Source organism: Odontesthes bonariensis, chromosome 16 (assembly GCF_027942865.1).
Source record: "Odontesthes bonariensis isolate fOdoBon6 chromosome 16, fOdoBon6.hap1, whole genome shotgun sequence".
Lineage (NCBI taxonomy): Eukaryota > Metazoa > Chordata > Actinopteri > Atheriniformes > Atherinopsidae > Odontesthes > Odontesthes bonariensis.
The window spans coordinates 27,773,484-27,789,458 of NC_134521.1; the positions used below are offsets into that span (position 1 = coordinate 27,773,484).

Sequence of the window (15,975 nt, forward strand, 5' to 3'; positions counted from 1 at the left end):
TTTTTTTTTCATTGTAATTTAGAGGCAGTATATCTTTGAAAGAAAGTTTCTAATCAATACCTCAAGCTTCAGGCGGAGGCAGACGGTGAACTCCTGCAGAGCAGGAATGGAAACATGATTCTTTAGCCTCCAGTGGCTGCACCCAGATGTGAAGTCTGCCACCTTTCCCCACAGACTGAGCCAAGGGGCTGTAAGAAACATGAAATCTTGTTAAGAGGAGGTGTTCCCACAGCAGAAACGGAAACCTTTGGAGGAGCGTAGTTTGCCTAACTCACACACACCTTGCCATACCTTAGCTTTGGCTGAATTGACGCCGCTGGTTTTATGCATTCTTGGGAGATAATTTCACTCCCGAAAATGTTCCTGTTCCTGAGGAAGCACACTCTGAAGTTCAGGAACTTTTGCGAGCTGAATGCCGCTGCTTGCTCAAGCATTATAGTGTTTCTTCCACTCACACTGGGTAGATGACAGGCTGGCCCTGCCACAAAGCATCCCCGTCCTCACCAGCTTTGATTTAAAAGGGACTGTAATTTGCATCGAGACCATGCAGCCATGAAGTGAATGTTTTTTCAAGGGACTTCTTTCTTCCATGGACTTCTGGACTCCTTGGGCTTTGGGGGAACACTGCTGCATGTGTGTATAGTTGTATAAAGCATTTATTGGCTTCAGAGGGAAAGGTGTGAAGTCTGTTTTTAAATTGGAGGAGTTGTGTTGAGGGAAGAATATGGGGCACTTTGCTGTTTGTCCTGTGAATCTGAATTCATTCATTCTGACATTTCACTCCTGAATCATCCTAAATAAGGCGGCAGTTCTAGTTTTTCTGAATGTTCGGTTTGATGTGTTCCTGTTATGTTTACTAATGGTGCTATTTTCTGAATGTCACACATTTCGTTCTGTGGACCTCATGTTCTGAAGAAAGATCTGTGCTCACATTGCTACAAAATAAAAATAACTTGTTAACTGTACATTTCTCATCCCTAACAAACATGTCCTCCACTCTTTAACCTTTCATGGCTTTAACAACTGCATGTGATGCTGGTTCGCATGTTTACAGCTTCCTGTCACAGTGCAATCATGAAGACAGCGAGTTTAAAATCCAAAACAGATTCTCTTTTTGTCTGTTATATATTATATATTAGTATAAATGTAGTCATGTTTCCTACCTCGCTTCACAGTAGAGGCTTGTCTGCCCAGCAGAGACAGAGTCATCATCACTTTTAGGAATTTGTGAAGGAAAATCATCTCAAATCTATGGAGTAGGGGGAAAAGAAATATGCTTTTTTTTTTTTAATCTAGATTTGATTTTTCAGATGTCATTTTACCTCAGGTTAATAAAAACAACATCTAACTCTGACATGATTTAATTCCATCTCCTCAATATTTTGCCTTTGCAGCTGAAGAGGTGCTTACCTTTAAGTGAAATATCCTTCAGAGGACCAGCTTCAGAGGACCAGCTTCAGAGGACCAGCTTCAGGGGACCAGCTTCAGAGGACCAGCTTCAGAGGACCAACTTCGGAGGACCAGCTTCAGGGGACCAGCTTCAGGGGACCAGCTTCAGAGGACCAGCTTCGGAGGACCAGCTTCAGGGGACCAGCTTCGGAGGACCAGCTTCAGAGGACCAGCTTCAGGGGACCAGCTTCAGGGGACCAGCTTCAGGGGACCAGCTTCAGAGGACCAGCTTCAGAGGACCAGCTTCAGGGGACCAGCTTCAGGGGACCAGCTTCAGGGGACCAGCTTCAGGGGACCAGCTTCAGGGGACCAGCTTCAGAGGACCAGCTTCAGGGGACCAGCTTTTCGGAGTGCCTCTTCGTCTCAAACGACCACGGTGTGACTGTTTGTGGAGACGAGTGGCATCTGGCCGGGATTGGTCCGATTGTGTAATTATGTGTGCGCAGGAAACACAGGGAAGAGGGAGGGCGTGTGTACACACTGAGTGACCTCTACGCCCTCAAATCAATTCAAGTTGAAAGTAATTCACAGCCACAAAATGTTTGTAATGAGCTCTGCCAGTCGCTCGCTGCTCTCTGTAAACACCGTTCAGGTCTTTTAAAGTCGTGCACAAGACCTGAACGGGCTGAGCACTGGTCCCTGTCGTCGTGTCATCATCTGCATTAGAAAAGAAAGACCCATCCAATCATCTCATCGCTCTGGATCTAAATGAAACCTGCTGCAACAATAAGAACAATGCAACGCTCAGATATTTGTAGAAAGTTTATTTCCTTCCAGCGACACATCCAGACATGCTGTTTGCACACAATGTGACATTTATTCTCCCAAGCCTGTTTAGAAAAGGTGCATAGAGTTTGTTTAACTTTCATTAAGTATAATAGTCCTTTGGCATATAAATGGTCAATTAAAAAATATTGTAGTTTGGACGATTTGGTCTGTAGATGACTTGACTTTCCTAATGTAGAAAAAAAAGCAGCATGTAGACGTAAAAGACACTAAAACAAGCAGTTATTTTATGATATAGAAAAGAAGTTATGTGTACTTAATTCTGTTGCCTTCCTGCTCCATAACAAGCACAGACTTCTCAACTTAAAAAAAAAATAATAATAATAATAATGCAAGCTATACTTGAGCTTTATGCTAACACCTCAGCGGGTTGTGTCCTTAATGAAAGGGAGAAGCTCCCAGGATCACGTTAGTGAGTGATGAATTTCATCTTCTCTTGTTATGTGGAACCAGTCTTGGACAGGAAACGGACAGACTCCTGAGCCTGTTTCCACCATCTCTTCATAAAGTTGCAGCACAAAGCTTGCTGCTCCGGTCACTCGGGCCCAGCGTGTGCTTGAAGTGTTAGCATGCAGCATCAGAGCTAACGGCTCACACACTACATGCAATCTCTCACAATTCCAGCTGAACGCGTAACAGGACATTGAAATGGAGACCCTGGTCTTTATATATATAAAAAAAGAAAGAAAATACTAAATTGTTTGCGTAGATCACTTTCTGGAAGCGCAGCAGTGTCTTCCATCACTGCTTGTTGCTGCAGTCAGAGCAGAGGATGTCTCCGTCCTTGGCCACAAAACGCTTGTTGGACAGACTGAGGGAGCATCTCTTACAGTTGAAGCAGTATTCATGCCAGGAGCTGCCCTCGTAGTTCACAACGTTCACGCCTTTACCAAAACCTGGAGGGACAGAAGAGCATTGTTTTACACTGAGCCGATCGGTGCTTTTGGTCTGCCTGAGTGTGCCATCTGCTGGTCTGAGTACAGCTGTGGATGTGCAATGGTTCAAACTTCAGACTTTACGACATACTACTCAATTTAGCGTTCTGTAAATACGTAGACAGGACAGGTCTTCCTCCTCCCTGACCTGTACAAACCCCTCAGTCAGAGGAGCCTTTGAGTTTTTACATGCTCGAGAGCTGGAATGTAGTGATGCAATCTTTGTTTTCAACACTAGATGCCTCCAAATCCTACTCACTTGACTTTTCGCTTGGCACAGTATTTGCCAGTTTTATTGTGTCGATTTTAAAGTCACAACTTGCACTAAAAAAAGAAGGGCGTGACCATTTAGCTTCTTGGTGGTAAAATGTCCATTTCTGACTTCATGAAATAGCAAAGAGCATTCAAATTAATTCGAGCCTGTGAGGCAGGGATGTCTCATTTGGGGAGGAGCTACAGATAAGGCTCTGTACAGATGAAACAAAGCTGATATTGTGTTTAATAAAGGTGCTGGGAAGCAGTTTTTACTCATGTAGGACTCTCCCTGAGCCACACTAACCCATCGGGGTCAGTCTTCTCACCTGGTGAGCCCCTTTCCTAAAATATTATATGTTGGAACATGTTTGTAACTCTTGAGTAACATAACAGGTTTAGAATTAAAATTCTACTGTAAGGTTTTTAATAGTCATGACAGAGAGATGAGGCAACCTGTGATGGGATTCTGGCAGCCGCTGCACTTCTTCGCCACAGAGCTCTTGTAGCAGTCGACACAGAAGACCTGGTCCTGGTGGTTGGTGAAACTGGACCCCGCCAGAGGCTTGGAGCAGGAGCTGCACACGAAACAGTGGGCGTGCCACGGCTGCTCCTGGTAGTTCACTCCTCCGGAGGTTATCGGCTGGGGACGCAAGTGTTGCCATCAAAATTGAATCCAAAAACTACATTTTGTTTTATTGGAATGTTGGCATCAGTAGGAAAAATATGACTGTCTGAGCAAGGAATCCGATCCTAACTGGATCAGATTCCGCTCGTCAGCTGGTGGGTTGGTTTCCTAGTTGAAAGCGGTTACCTTTTTGCAGCTGACGCAGTGTTTGGCAAACTTCTTATCATAGCAGGGACTGCAGTAAACGTCACTGCCTTTAGAGAGGAAACTCTGCGACCCTATTGGCCGTTTACAGCTGCAACAAGTGAAGCATTCGTCGTGCCAAGAGTTCCCTTTGTACTCCACAGTCTCTGTGCCTGAAGGAGACAAGAAATGGAAGGTAAATGGATCATGCTGCTGCTGATAATTAGTCTACAGATGACTGTTCTTCAGTCACTGATCCCCGCTCCCATTCTTGGATGCTGTAATGCATTTATGAGTTAAATTTATTTGTAAATGTAAATGTAAATGTATTTTATTTATACAGCCCTTTACATACAATCCTTACGATGTACCAAAGTGCTTTACAGCAGGTGATAAATAAAGGGAAGAATAAGTAAAAACAAATAAAAACAATAAAAGAACAGTGAAAGCAATAAAATACAACAAATCGAATAAGATAAAATAAGACAAAAGTGCCATCATACTACTTGGTATTAAAAGTCATCCTAAATAAGTAGGTTTTTAGCCTGGATCTGAAGAGGCCCAAGTCAGAAATAAGACGCAGCTGGACGGGGGGGCTTATTCCAGAGCCTGGGGGCAGCTTTGGGAAAAGGCTCGGTCACCCCAGGGTTTGTATTCTGAGCTGGGCACTTCCAGCAGAAACTGATCTGTTGACCTCAGAGCTCTACCAGGATTGTTAAAAGCTCAGATAAATATGATGGGGCGAGGCCGTTAAGAGCTTTAAAAACAAATATTAAAAGTTTAAAATCAGTTCTATAAAAGGACAGGAAGCCAATGGAGGGAGTTAGGAACAGGAGTGATGTGCACACGTCTGTTGGTGTTGGTTAAAAGACGGGCAGCAGCGTTCTGCACCAGCTGAAGGCGGCTGAGAGAAGACCGGGAGACGCCCACATAAAGGGCATTGCAATAGTCTAACCTTGAACTTATTAGGGCATGGATGGCTTTCTCAAAGTCATGACGACTTAAAAACATTTTAACTTTGGCCAGGAGACGCAAATGGAAATTGTTTTGTATGTCTCACTCTTTTAATCATCACCCGAGCAATGTGACCACAGGGCTACTCTTTCCTGAGGCTTTTCAGTACTGAGCTTCTCAGTTGAGGGTTTGCAGGCGATGGGTCGTACCAGCCGGTATGGGTTTATAGCAGCCGTGGCAACGTGGAGCGTCCTCTCTGGAGCAGCACTTCCCACACATGATGCGGTCATCCTTGGTGCTGAATGGCTCCTTGGCCAGAGGCTTGTAGCACTTTGCACAACGGAAGCACTCTTCATGCCAGTAGCGGCCCTTGTGGCTGAGTTCCTGATGGATAAAGAAAGAGCATTCCTCAGAGGTTAGTGGGAGACAGGCCTGGCGACGCCAATGCATACTTTGTTCACCAAACCTTTTCTGGACACAGACCCAGAAATGCAACCTGAGAGCACACCTTTGTCTCCACGGAGATGGGTCGATGGCACTCGGCGCAGGAGTTGGCGCAGAACTTGGTGTGGCAGCGAACGCACACCGGCTTGCCCTCGTTACGGACGAACCTCTTCCCCCCGAGGTCCTCGCGACAGTAGAAACAGTTTGAGCTCTCTGCCATCGTCACATCCACATCGGCTCACCTATGAGAGGAGCAAGAAAAGAGGTGACGTTTAATCCTGCTACTATAACATCAAAATGTTAGAGGTAAACCTGCCGTTATGGCTGAACGGTTAAGATTTGGTCCTTCCGCCAGCTTCCCAGCTTGTGTGGAAGCATCACTGCAGCGATGTGTGCAGCCTGAATGAGAACCCTATTCTCACAACTCCTAAAACCACCACATGGGGGTGATGTTGATTCACTTTGCAGCTGGAGTGAGACACGGAGCTTTCGAAGGAGCTTGATATTTTTGTTTTGAGATTAGGCATCTTTCAGTACTCTGACTTTTTAACATGAGAGCGATGTCAGTTTGATGTTTACGAGTGAAACAACACTGAAACAGATGTGCGTGCGTGTCAGTGTTTATGTGCATGGCTGATGTGCCCTGTGTAGGGGTGCGCGATCTGACGATATAAAATCGTGACTGGCGAGGAAGAGTGGAGAATCGCAGGCGATCTACCAAATTAGAGAAACCGTATAGATCGCCTTTGCCAATCAGCGCAATGATTATTTTATTTTTTTTAATGCTGGTGTATGGTGTGTGTCCCCGTTAAAAGACACGGATACAGATGTCCAGTTTGTGGTGGATTTATTTGGCTGTGGTTCTTCTGGCATTTACACACAATAAACCCAGGGTGTACAGGCTAATGTTAGGTGAAAACAGCAAAGGGAAAATTACAAGCTGTTCACTGCTGCATCGGGAGGAGAAACGAAACTTTACAGCGACATCGTCTCACGCACAGGTGCGGTACATTCAGGAACATCGGAACGTCTATGGTGCGTTCACGAACGTTGGACGTATGAAAACTCACCGTAAAACACAATATAAATTAATGTATTTAACTGAAAATAACCAAACAACATGGGCTTTCTAACAGGTGGAGTCAAGTCGTCATCAGTGGTTCGTTTTTCTATTTCCGGTTGCTTCACTCTCACTGTGTCAGATGTCATCAATTAGATCATTATTTTTCATCTTGAATCGGCTTACAGTTGAAGTACAATGTGTTGATTGCCAAATTCTTTCTTTTACTCCTTAGCTCTTCTGTGGTTCAGCATGTCGACTTAACTCTACTGTAATTGGTCTTTTTTTTTTTTTTTGGATAGAAGATCGTGATAAAAAAATCAAAATCGTGATTTTATGCAAAAAAAATCGTGATACAACATTTTTTCCATATCGCCCACCCCTAGCCCTGTGTGTGCGCTTTGATCTCTCATAAAACTTCTCCTGATGAAGGAGCTCATACAATGTGGAACATCACATTTATGGGAGGTATAAAAGTCACACATTACCAAGAGCACAACTTTGTCTTCTTTGATCAGTTATATGTAGCACGTGGTGTTAGGAGTTAAATGATAATCTGGAGGTCGGCTTGTCCCAATGATTCCTTTGTAGCCCGTCAAAGTTTCAGAGCACCACGGTTTTTATCCCCAGTAAAGCAGGTCAATTCAAACACTCACTCCAACACCTCAAAGTTTCCCTGGAGAAATCAGAGTACAGGTAAGCATGTAGTGCTGTTGCTCCAGCCTTTGTGGCTTAGTTTTCACCCGTCTCTCCAGTTAATCCCAAGCCGGCTTGTTATGGTTTCAGTGTGGGAACACTGCTGCTCCCCCATCCTCTGAAGCACTGTGTTCAGCTCCTTTGCTGTTTTTGGTCTTTATCCTGTCTTTGCCTGTTACTCGCCTTTTTCTTTCCATTCGTGGTAGCGATATACTAAATTATTTGTACCTGTGTACACTTAAAACGATTTGGCTTTTAGGCTTTAATTGTTGCTCCAGGAAAGCTGTAAATGAACCACTTCTAATCCCTCAAGAGGCATGTTTTTTTGTTCTGTAACTTGCCTTAATTTGGGTTTTTATCTAACTAACAAAAACAGTGGCTCTTAACCATCATTATTGGACTTTAACTGCTACATTTCAATAAAAGCCCTGCATGGCTCGCACCAAACTAGAAATTTGATCTCTTTATGTTCCTTTCCAACCTCACAGTCCCTCTGACCAATCGCTGCTCTCCATTTCCTTTGCTCGCACCACACCTTACCAAACTCCAAGAGTTGAAACCCTCATCTCTTAAAGCTGAATAAATAAACCCATCCCACATCCATGCACGCTTGTTCTGTTTGTCCACTGTGCCACTCAGCCGTGTCTTTGTCCAGATGTTCGCTTCTTTTCTTTATCTGGGACCTCCTGTTTCTTATTGAAATATTAGAAATGTTCTGAAACTATCACCTCTCTTTCAAAGAGTTAACTCTCTGTGGCGTGAAAAAATGAAGTCAATTTATTTGGAGTCCAATAATCACTGCGTCTAAAGGAACAACGCATAAAAAGGCCCTAAACATAGCAGCAAAATCACCATGTTGGGCACCATAACTCTGATCCCAGAGCTGTGATTACAGGGTCAGGTCATGTGATGGTGAATAAAACACATCATGGCACACAGCTACACCAACACGGGAATGTGGAGGCAGAGATGTCCGCAACCAGTTCACTCAGTTACTTCCTGCATCGAGTTCACGGTGGCTGACTACAAGGAATTCTTCCAAACTGTGTGTGTGTGTGTGTGTGTGTGTGTGTGTGTGTCGGCACAGTGAGGTGAACACACAAAGGAATGCCGGGTATGACCGATGTGGCGAGATCTGGAATGCTGACAGCTCTTTGACACAACCTCCACCCATACACTTTAACATGAACCACTCCCTTGCAAACCACAAACTGTGGCGTTCTCCCGGACGGAGCAGCATGTCAGAACAGATTCACGAGGAAGTTCTGGTTTTGGCCAAGGACATTTGGACCATGTTGGCAAACAACTTTTCCTTGTGTGCCCCAGTTCTCAGAAAAAGACAGAGATGGATTTAGGAATTAGTTGATAGATTCAGGGACTGACAGATGGTGGTTTGTGACTGATGAGACAGATAAAACCCTGAAACCACAGTGATGCTTTTGGATGGAAGATCGTGTTTGTCTTCCAGCAGCAGGTGGCCAATGGGAGCTGTTGTTTATCAGGTGGTTAAATGGCATCTAAACAACAGCAAGGTGTAGTTTTGTTAAAGATTTAAGTTGAATGTAGCTTTGGTTTATTGACTGGGCTGCTGAAAGTTCAGTCATTCCTACTGGTTACAGTCTGATTATCCGTGTTGTGAATGCCAGTTTGTTGATTGGCACGTGAAAGCAGCTTCTCGTTAACCAAAAGGGAGGTCTGCTTTGTACAGAAGTACCCCATAAACTACAAATATTTCAAATTAGATGTTTCAGAGTTGAACAAGACGGTAAAAGTATCATCTAGGCTAAACCTTGTTTATTTTCAGTGGACGTGTGCCACGTGTTAAAGATCATTCAAAAGCATTCTGAACCGAGGAAAATAGTCTGACGTCGTGCTTTCCAACAAAGAGGATAATTAACTTAAAGCTCCTAATCATAGCGGTTTTTTAAATCTACAAAAGTAAATAAAAAGGGAGAGAGAGTTACTTTTGGCTGAGTTGTAATGTCGAGGGATCACCAAAGTCACGCAGAAAGAGTTACACAAGCACCAGTCTGCGCTTTTTTGTAAAAGCATGTGTTTTTGTTCCATTTGTTATTCCAAATCAAATATCCCGGTGACTCGTCACTGCAAAATAACTACTTTGGAAGCTTAGTTTGTCACTGACCCTTGAACAACCTTTCACTGTGTCCTTTAAATGCAATTGTGGTTATGAGGACGCAAAATGTGTCATTGGTGACACAACATGCTGTGTAATAAATTAAATCAGTCCACCTCGTTATCGGCAGTTTGAGCTGTTTGCCAGAGGAATGTGGCTGAGGATAAAGGTGCTGCTGTCTGTGGAGAAGATAAACGCCTTCTTTTGTGCTCTCGTCTGCTGGGCAGACCAACCGAGGCTGACATCATGGGCAGTCAACAGACATCTTCTATTGAGTTCCTGCTAATTTATCACTTATTACTGCGGAGGAAAGAGCAGCTGCTTTATTTGCAGGCTGGGTGAGGTACTCATCCATCTGTACTGACAGCAGGTCCTAACTGCTTCACACCAGCTAAAGGTGACGTCCTTTGTGTCCTCTGTTTTCACTCTCTCCATATTTTGCCATTTGCACCCTGCTGACAAATGAGAATCTGCACTTTTCTCTGTTTAGGCCCAAAACTATGAATCAAAGGGTGTAATCTGAAGCTCTGTGCAGTTTTAAACACACAAAATAATCCCGCTGGGTGATAAGAACAGGGAAAATGTTATCTGATGGGAGCTGAACAATGGCTGGCAACGGGACGCCGGCCAGCATCCAGGCTGGAGCTAAATAAGCGAAGTCTGGCTGACGTCAGGCGGCTCCGAGGACCTTGTTGCTGCATGTCTGCGCTTTGCTTACCGGCCGTAAATATTCGTGCTGGGTAATGGAGCGGTGCAGGTAGACGTCATTTCTTCCTATCCCAGCTGCCCGTACGCAACTCTGTGTTTGATCACCATGGAAACGGTGGAGTTATAAACTGGGCTGCGTCGGGTGATGCTGATGGTAAAGAAAACTCACATTGTGGGAACGTGAATCTGTCCAAAAACCTCCCATTATTTTGTCCACACAGCGTTGCTTTTTCTGGGTAAGAGTTCCAGTTGGCGCCGGCGTCATGCTTCCTACATGTCAACACGTCAGCTCAGACAGCAGTCCGATTTGTTTTCTTATGTCTGAAAATGAGCTGCAGGGCCAACAGTGCGGCCGCACGATGGCTTTTTGATGGTGTGTAACAACACAGCAGCTTTGAGTTCTTCAGCAATAAGATGGTATCGTGCTTCAGAAGATTGCTTTATCGTTTGTTTTGGTATGTTTCTGGCATTTGTGAAGAATAAGAAATTATCATTATTATCCTTCAAGACCCAGTTAGTTCCTTAGAGGACATGCTATAAGTCTTTGGGCGCTTGAGTTTTAAATCCTTCAGAATCATCCCATGTCTTCCATTTTTTTTTTCCTATCCCTTCTTCTGTGTATGTGTGTGTGTGTGTGTGTGTGAGAGAGTGTAAGTCTAAAGTGCAATGAGGTGACATCATGTCATGTGGATGAGGCAGATATCACAAGCATATTTAAAAAAAGAGCGAGGGCAATGAGAGACTGAGACAGACCGCATAATAAAGAATAAATATGGCTGCGTAAACATGACTGGACAAACTGAAGAAGTGTGTATTATTTTTGGAATGTCTGCATTTACCAGCCGTGTGTGTGTATGTGTGTGTGTGTGTTGGCATGATCTTATCGCTGAAGAATGTAGTCGAAAACTGAGTAACAGGAAATCTTGGAGCTGTGAAGCTGGCACAGTCCAGCCACGTGCACGTGTGCACACACACACACACACACACACACACACACACACACACACAGGATTGTTTAACATGCAGGTTAGAACGGTCTGTTTGCATCCGTGTGTCATTAATGCAGCTTCACGTTGTGTAAACTCTCCTTCAGTCTGAGCTGCAGCTCAGCTCTCTGCTGACTGGCCTTTGAAGTAACTCTTTAATCACAGATCCGGTGTGCCAGCCAGTAGAACATGTCTCTTACTGGATTTCCTGGTGGTTTAATAACAGATAAAGGCTGTTAACAAATTATCCATTTTTTCTGAACCTTGAGCTCCAATCCACTTTGGAGCGGTGTTGATCTTTGAAACTTCCCTTGTTCATATCTGCATTTCCACCCAGAGCCATGGCATTTACACTTTAATGAATAGAATAGATAACAAAACAGTTATGATACATAGAGTCACCCCTTCATTGTGCTTTGTGGAAAGTCAGGGATCATAAGTGGTGACACTTATTGTTTAAATGTCAAGGTATAAGAAATGATGGTGGGAAGAAATGGCCTTTAAATTGCCCAAGTCTAAAGGCTTGTGATTGTAAACACATCCTGTTTCTTCAGATATAAAGGTGAAATCCGCACAAATATTACAGAGCACCGTTTCTGCTTTTTTATTTCTCAGAATTAACATTCACAACCTTGTGCCGTTGTGATGGAAGGCAAATGCAGGGTACAAGTGTTTCTATATATATGTTGCCTGAAGTTTCTGGCAGAAAAATGGAAAAATGACCAAAAAAGAGCACCGCTATGGAGCTAAATCAGTCTCCATTTTTACAAATGCACAGGAAAAGATTCACACATGTATTTCTGATGCACACACAAATATAACTTGATTTATAAACGGCTTCTGGTTTGAGGACTATGCTGCATTTGTGTATGATATTTGAGACTCCCCAGACTTGCGTCAACCCACAAAAGTCTTTTCTTTTTTAACACAGAATGATCTGCAACCTATCGGATACCTTCCTTGTTTCAGCCAATCATAAGAACGCACCCAACGTGGGAGACGATTTACTCATAAGCCAATCACATTTTGCAACAATTTCAGTTATCATTGGGTACCTTCTTGGATTTTGATTGGTCGTATGAAGTAGAGATCAACCTATTCGCACTCTTTTCCTCTTAGCTCCTCAGGGTTTTTATTAACATGCTTTTTTGGGCAATGCCTAACAGGCTACCTAGATAAATCAGGAGGTGCAAGACCGGACAAATCAACACCGAAACACCTGGCGCACCAGATGTTGTAAAGTAATTTTTGCCAAAGAGCCACAAACATAGTTGTGTGAGGGCACGTCTGAATGTGATCCTCCAACAAGCTAACAGCGCAGCACTCCTTCATGATTATGCAATGCATGGTTCTCAGTGGGGGAAAGGTTGGCTTAAACTGGAAAAATGAACAAGAACAGAGTTCATCACAGTCCCTAAGAACTATTTGAGGTCGATGATGCAAGTATGTCTGGCTGTGACCCACATCCTACTCAGCCCAAACCCAACTCCGCCCTGATCCAGTTTGATTGGCTAGGGGTCAGTATTTGTGGCCTTTGGATTAACACGATAAACTACCTGGATTTGGGAGGAGTGGAATGGCCCCAACAAAAGCCTGGATTGACATGAAGGTCACTTTGACTGTCCTCCATGTCGATCCAATATTTTCAGCATCCAATAACAAGCTCTTTGATAACTACATTATGACTTCAGTATTTTCAGCAGCAAAGAAAAGGACCAGCAACAACGCAAACACTCATCTGGAGTACCCTACATTCTTTTCAAAGACACTACCACCAAGTGGAAGCAAAGATCTACTGCAGGTCTACGTGCACCTCCGATGGCATTTTTCCATTACATGGTGCAGTCCTTATGCTGTAGCTGTTGGGCCACTTTAGCTAAAAGTTAGAGGAATATTCGCCCCTAACAAATTCCTCTGAGAAGCCTTGGTCTCCAACGTGTTGACGAATAGATCTTCATCTCTGTCACCTGGTGCACTACAGCTCAAGCTTCTAATGCTAAAACCATCAGCGGGAAAACACAAAGAATCTCAATGAAGCAAAATTTGAACGGTGGGTTTGTAATAACCAACAACACTCAGATTGCATGTTGTCATTTGATCCGTTCCTCCAAACATTTAAAGTACCTTTGAGGTTTGTAGCGTTGCCTTATTTACCCAACATTACACTGGGAGACATTCCCACCCCTTATTCCTATCATCCCATCTTTAAAAACACACAGACAGAATAGCTTGAAACTCGGCAGCAAATTCAGCTAAACATTTGTGCACGACATCGACCCACAGTGAAACTTTGAATAATTGTTTTATCTGGCTCCTGAGAGCCACATTCCAGACAGCAGAGTTAAGCCGGTGCAACAGATCAGAGTTATGTAGAGTGAAGTTGTAGAAACACGGCAGGTCCTGCTACAGCAGGACAGACATGATGGCTTTACCAGAGGCTGATGGTTAGCTGTACTCAACCCATCTCTCTTTGTCTAAACTTACACACTCCCCCTTTCTCCGCTCACCTCCCCGCTCGGTCACTTGAGTTACTCAGCGTATGTCTTTCGTAGATGTATACCCCGTCCACGTTTGCACCAGAGCACCCCAGCTGGGAGGACTGGTAGAGATCCAAAGCTGATGGTAAAAAGTTAATGTTGAAATTTATCGCGTTGTCATTCGCCTCCACGTTGTTCCATCGTAAATCTCCAACCAACAAAACTCCCTGCAAATCTAAATATCTAACCATTCCTCCAGGCTCCTGCTCCAACAGTGAGCCAGTCCTGAAGAAAGGCTATCCGTCTGAGAATGATGCAGCCACACACGGGCTGGTCCTTTAGCTAAGCAGACAGCAAGCACAAGGCTGAACAGGCTCACACATGGGTGAATCATTAAGTCACATCAAGTGCGAGATGCTGAGTCGACAAAGACAGCCAGCAGCCTTAAACAGCCGAGTTTCATTCCTGGAGGGATGATGAAGCGCCATTATCTGAAAACACAATTCTCTCCCTTTTTTGGGGGTTTCGATGACGCTGATGGAGGAAATCTCCCTACATGTCCCTCAATCCGGTGTTTAAGTTTCTCTTTTTCTTCTCACACTTTTGCACTCGTCCTACAACCATCCGATTCTTTCTGTGACCTTAAAGAAATGTTGGAACTTTTTTGATTCATCGCACCACAGGATGGTTTCCCTCTTCATCCCAGTCCGTCTTTAATTAGCTCAGGCCTGGAGGCTGCGGCGGCGTTTATGAAACTTTTTTAAGGATTTTATTGTCTTTGCATAGTTTTTTTCTTACAGTTTAAGAAAAAAAAGAGGCATACAGAGCTGCAGTGTGTTCACTCCCAATGTTTCCCCCTCGGAATGTTTTTATGCTAAGCTACGCTAAAGGTCTTAGACCGTCAGCTTCCTATGCATCCTATGTGTTATCCTGCTCTGAGCAGATTTACAGCACAGATTCATCATGTCAGCGCTCAGTCGTGCAGTCGGTTGGCCAACTGCTTCTCCCTCTCTTCTTGACTCCTTTGACCCATCTGTCTTTGTTTCCTTCCTTTCACAAAGCACAAGAAGAATGTCGCAACAAATCATCTGTGTCAGCAGACCCAAACACATCGCAACAGGTTGGGATGGCTGCAGAACAAAGACAAGTCAAGTTCCTCAGAAAGCTGTCGTATGGTAAGAAATCTCAGGTAGAATGCGTCGATGGGGATCAGTTAAGAGAGCAGTCGCAGTGTCTGTATGGTGGGTTCCACTCTATCCCATTGAAATGAACATCAGGGAGTTGCATTGTGAAGTCAGCCCAGTGGCATACAGTTTTATGAGGCTGTCATGGCTCTTAAAGGACTGAGCTCATGGTGATTTCTTTAACATGCAGGCCCTGGCCCTGGCTCAACTTGAACTTATACGTCCCTGTGGGCCATTCTTGTGTGTGTCTGGCTGTGAAGGGTCAGAGTTGGTTATTCTGTGCGATATTTACTCTCATCATTCAGTTTTTAGAATATATTTGCACATGTCGTATACCCTATAACATAAGGCTGCATTTATGCTTGAATATGGTGCATTACGTGGGATCTGCTGTTCCAAGTTAGCCTGGGAGGCAACAGTTGAAGCTATGTGCATCACTTGCATGTAAGTGAATATGAGCACACACACACACACAAGAGGAGGACGATGAAAAATAGCAGGGGAGGAATTTTAATTGACCTCTGCGAAGCATTTTTTGGCCTCAGAGGTTCCATCATTGGATGAAATAATAGAAAGAAAAAAAAAACTCTCTAACTGGAACCAGATTTCAGAAGCAGCCCAGGCTTTCACAAAGTTAGCTTGTAACTGTAGCTCTCACACACATTCACACACACACACTCCTATGAAGTCAGACAGACAGACAGCCAACGCCCCAGACACATCTGAGTCTTTAGTTTCCTCTCCGGATACAAAAAAAAAATGCTGCTTTTACAAATCGAGTGTGTTTGAACTCAACAGGTAGAAAGAAAGAAAAAAAGCATCTGCTCTGCCCTGCCGGTTAAATCAGTAGCCTCACAGTGGTAACATCTTTACAATGAAAACAGAAGCGTATCTCCTAAAGTTGGTTCATTAACCGTGAAAAAGCCCACAGCCCACAGTAACAGATCAGTTCAGTTCGAGCAGCTGCAGAGGAAGAAGAGGCGGCTTCAGCCTGCTTACCGGGATCAGAGGGATGTCTGCAGCGGGGGACGAGCCGCGGAACTCCGCTCTGCCGACCAGCCGCGCGTTATAAATACTGCCATCTGCTGCGGTCCGCTCC

The 15,975-nt window shown here is 44.2% G+C and overlaps 1 protein-coding gene across 1 annotated transcript; it reads right to left on the reverse strand.

Moving 5' to 3' along the window:
* Window positions 1-2,198: 2,198 nt before the first annotated feature.
* LOC142401851 (four and a half LIM domains protein 1-like) lies at window positions 2,199-15,975 on the reverse strand. Its single transcript, XM_075487315.1, has 6 exons — window positions 15,876-15,975; window positions 5,696-5,873; window positions 5,397-5,571; window positions 4,237-4,406; window positions 3,879-4,065; window positions 2,199-3,131 (listed from the first exon to the last, which is right to left on the reverse strand). Exons 2-6 carry the CDS (start codon window positions 5,849-5,851, stop codon window positions 2,977-2,979), a joined length of 843 nt encoding a protein of 280 aa, XP_075343430.1. The 5' UTR covers window positions 5,852-5,873; window positions 15,876-15,975; the 3' UTR covers window positions 2,199-2,976.

What these genes read in the sequence shown, in the direction of transcription:
- LOC142401851 (XM_075487315.1), bottom strand. Translation starts at nt 5,851, where the DNA reads ATGGCAGAGAGCTCAAACTGTTTCTACTGTCGCGAGGACCTCGGGGGG. An exon ending in ACTGCGTCAGCTGCAAAAAG is followed by an intron (nt 4,066 to 4,236) that starts GTAACCGCTTTC and finishes TTGCGTCCCCAG; the next exon opens with CCGATAACCTCCGGAGGAGT. An exon ending in CTGCCAGAATCCCATCACAG is followed by an intron (nt 3,132 to 3,878) that starts GTTGCCTCATCT and finishes CTGTCCCTCCAG; the next exon opens with GTTTTGGTAAAGGCGTGAAC.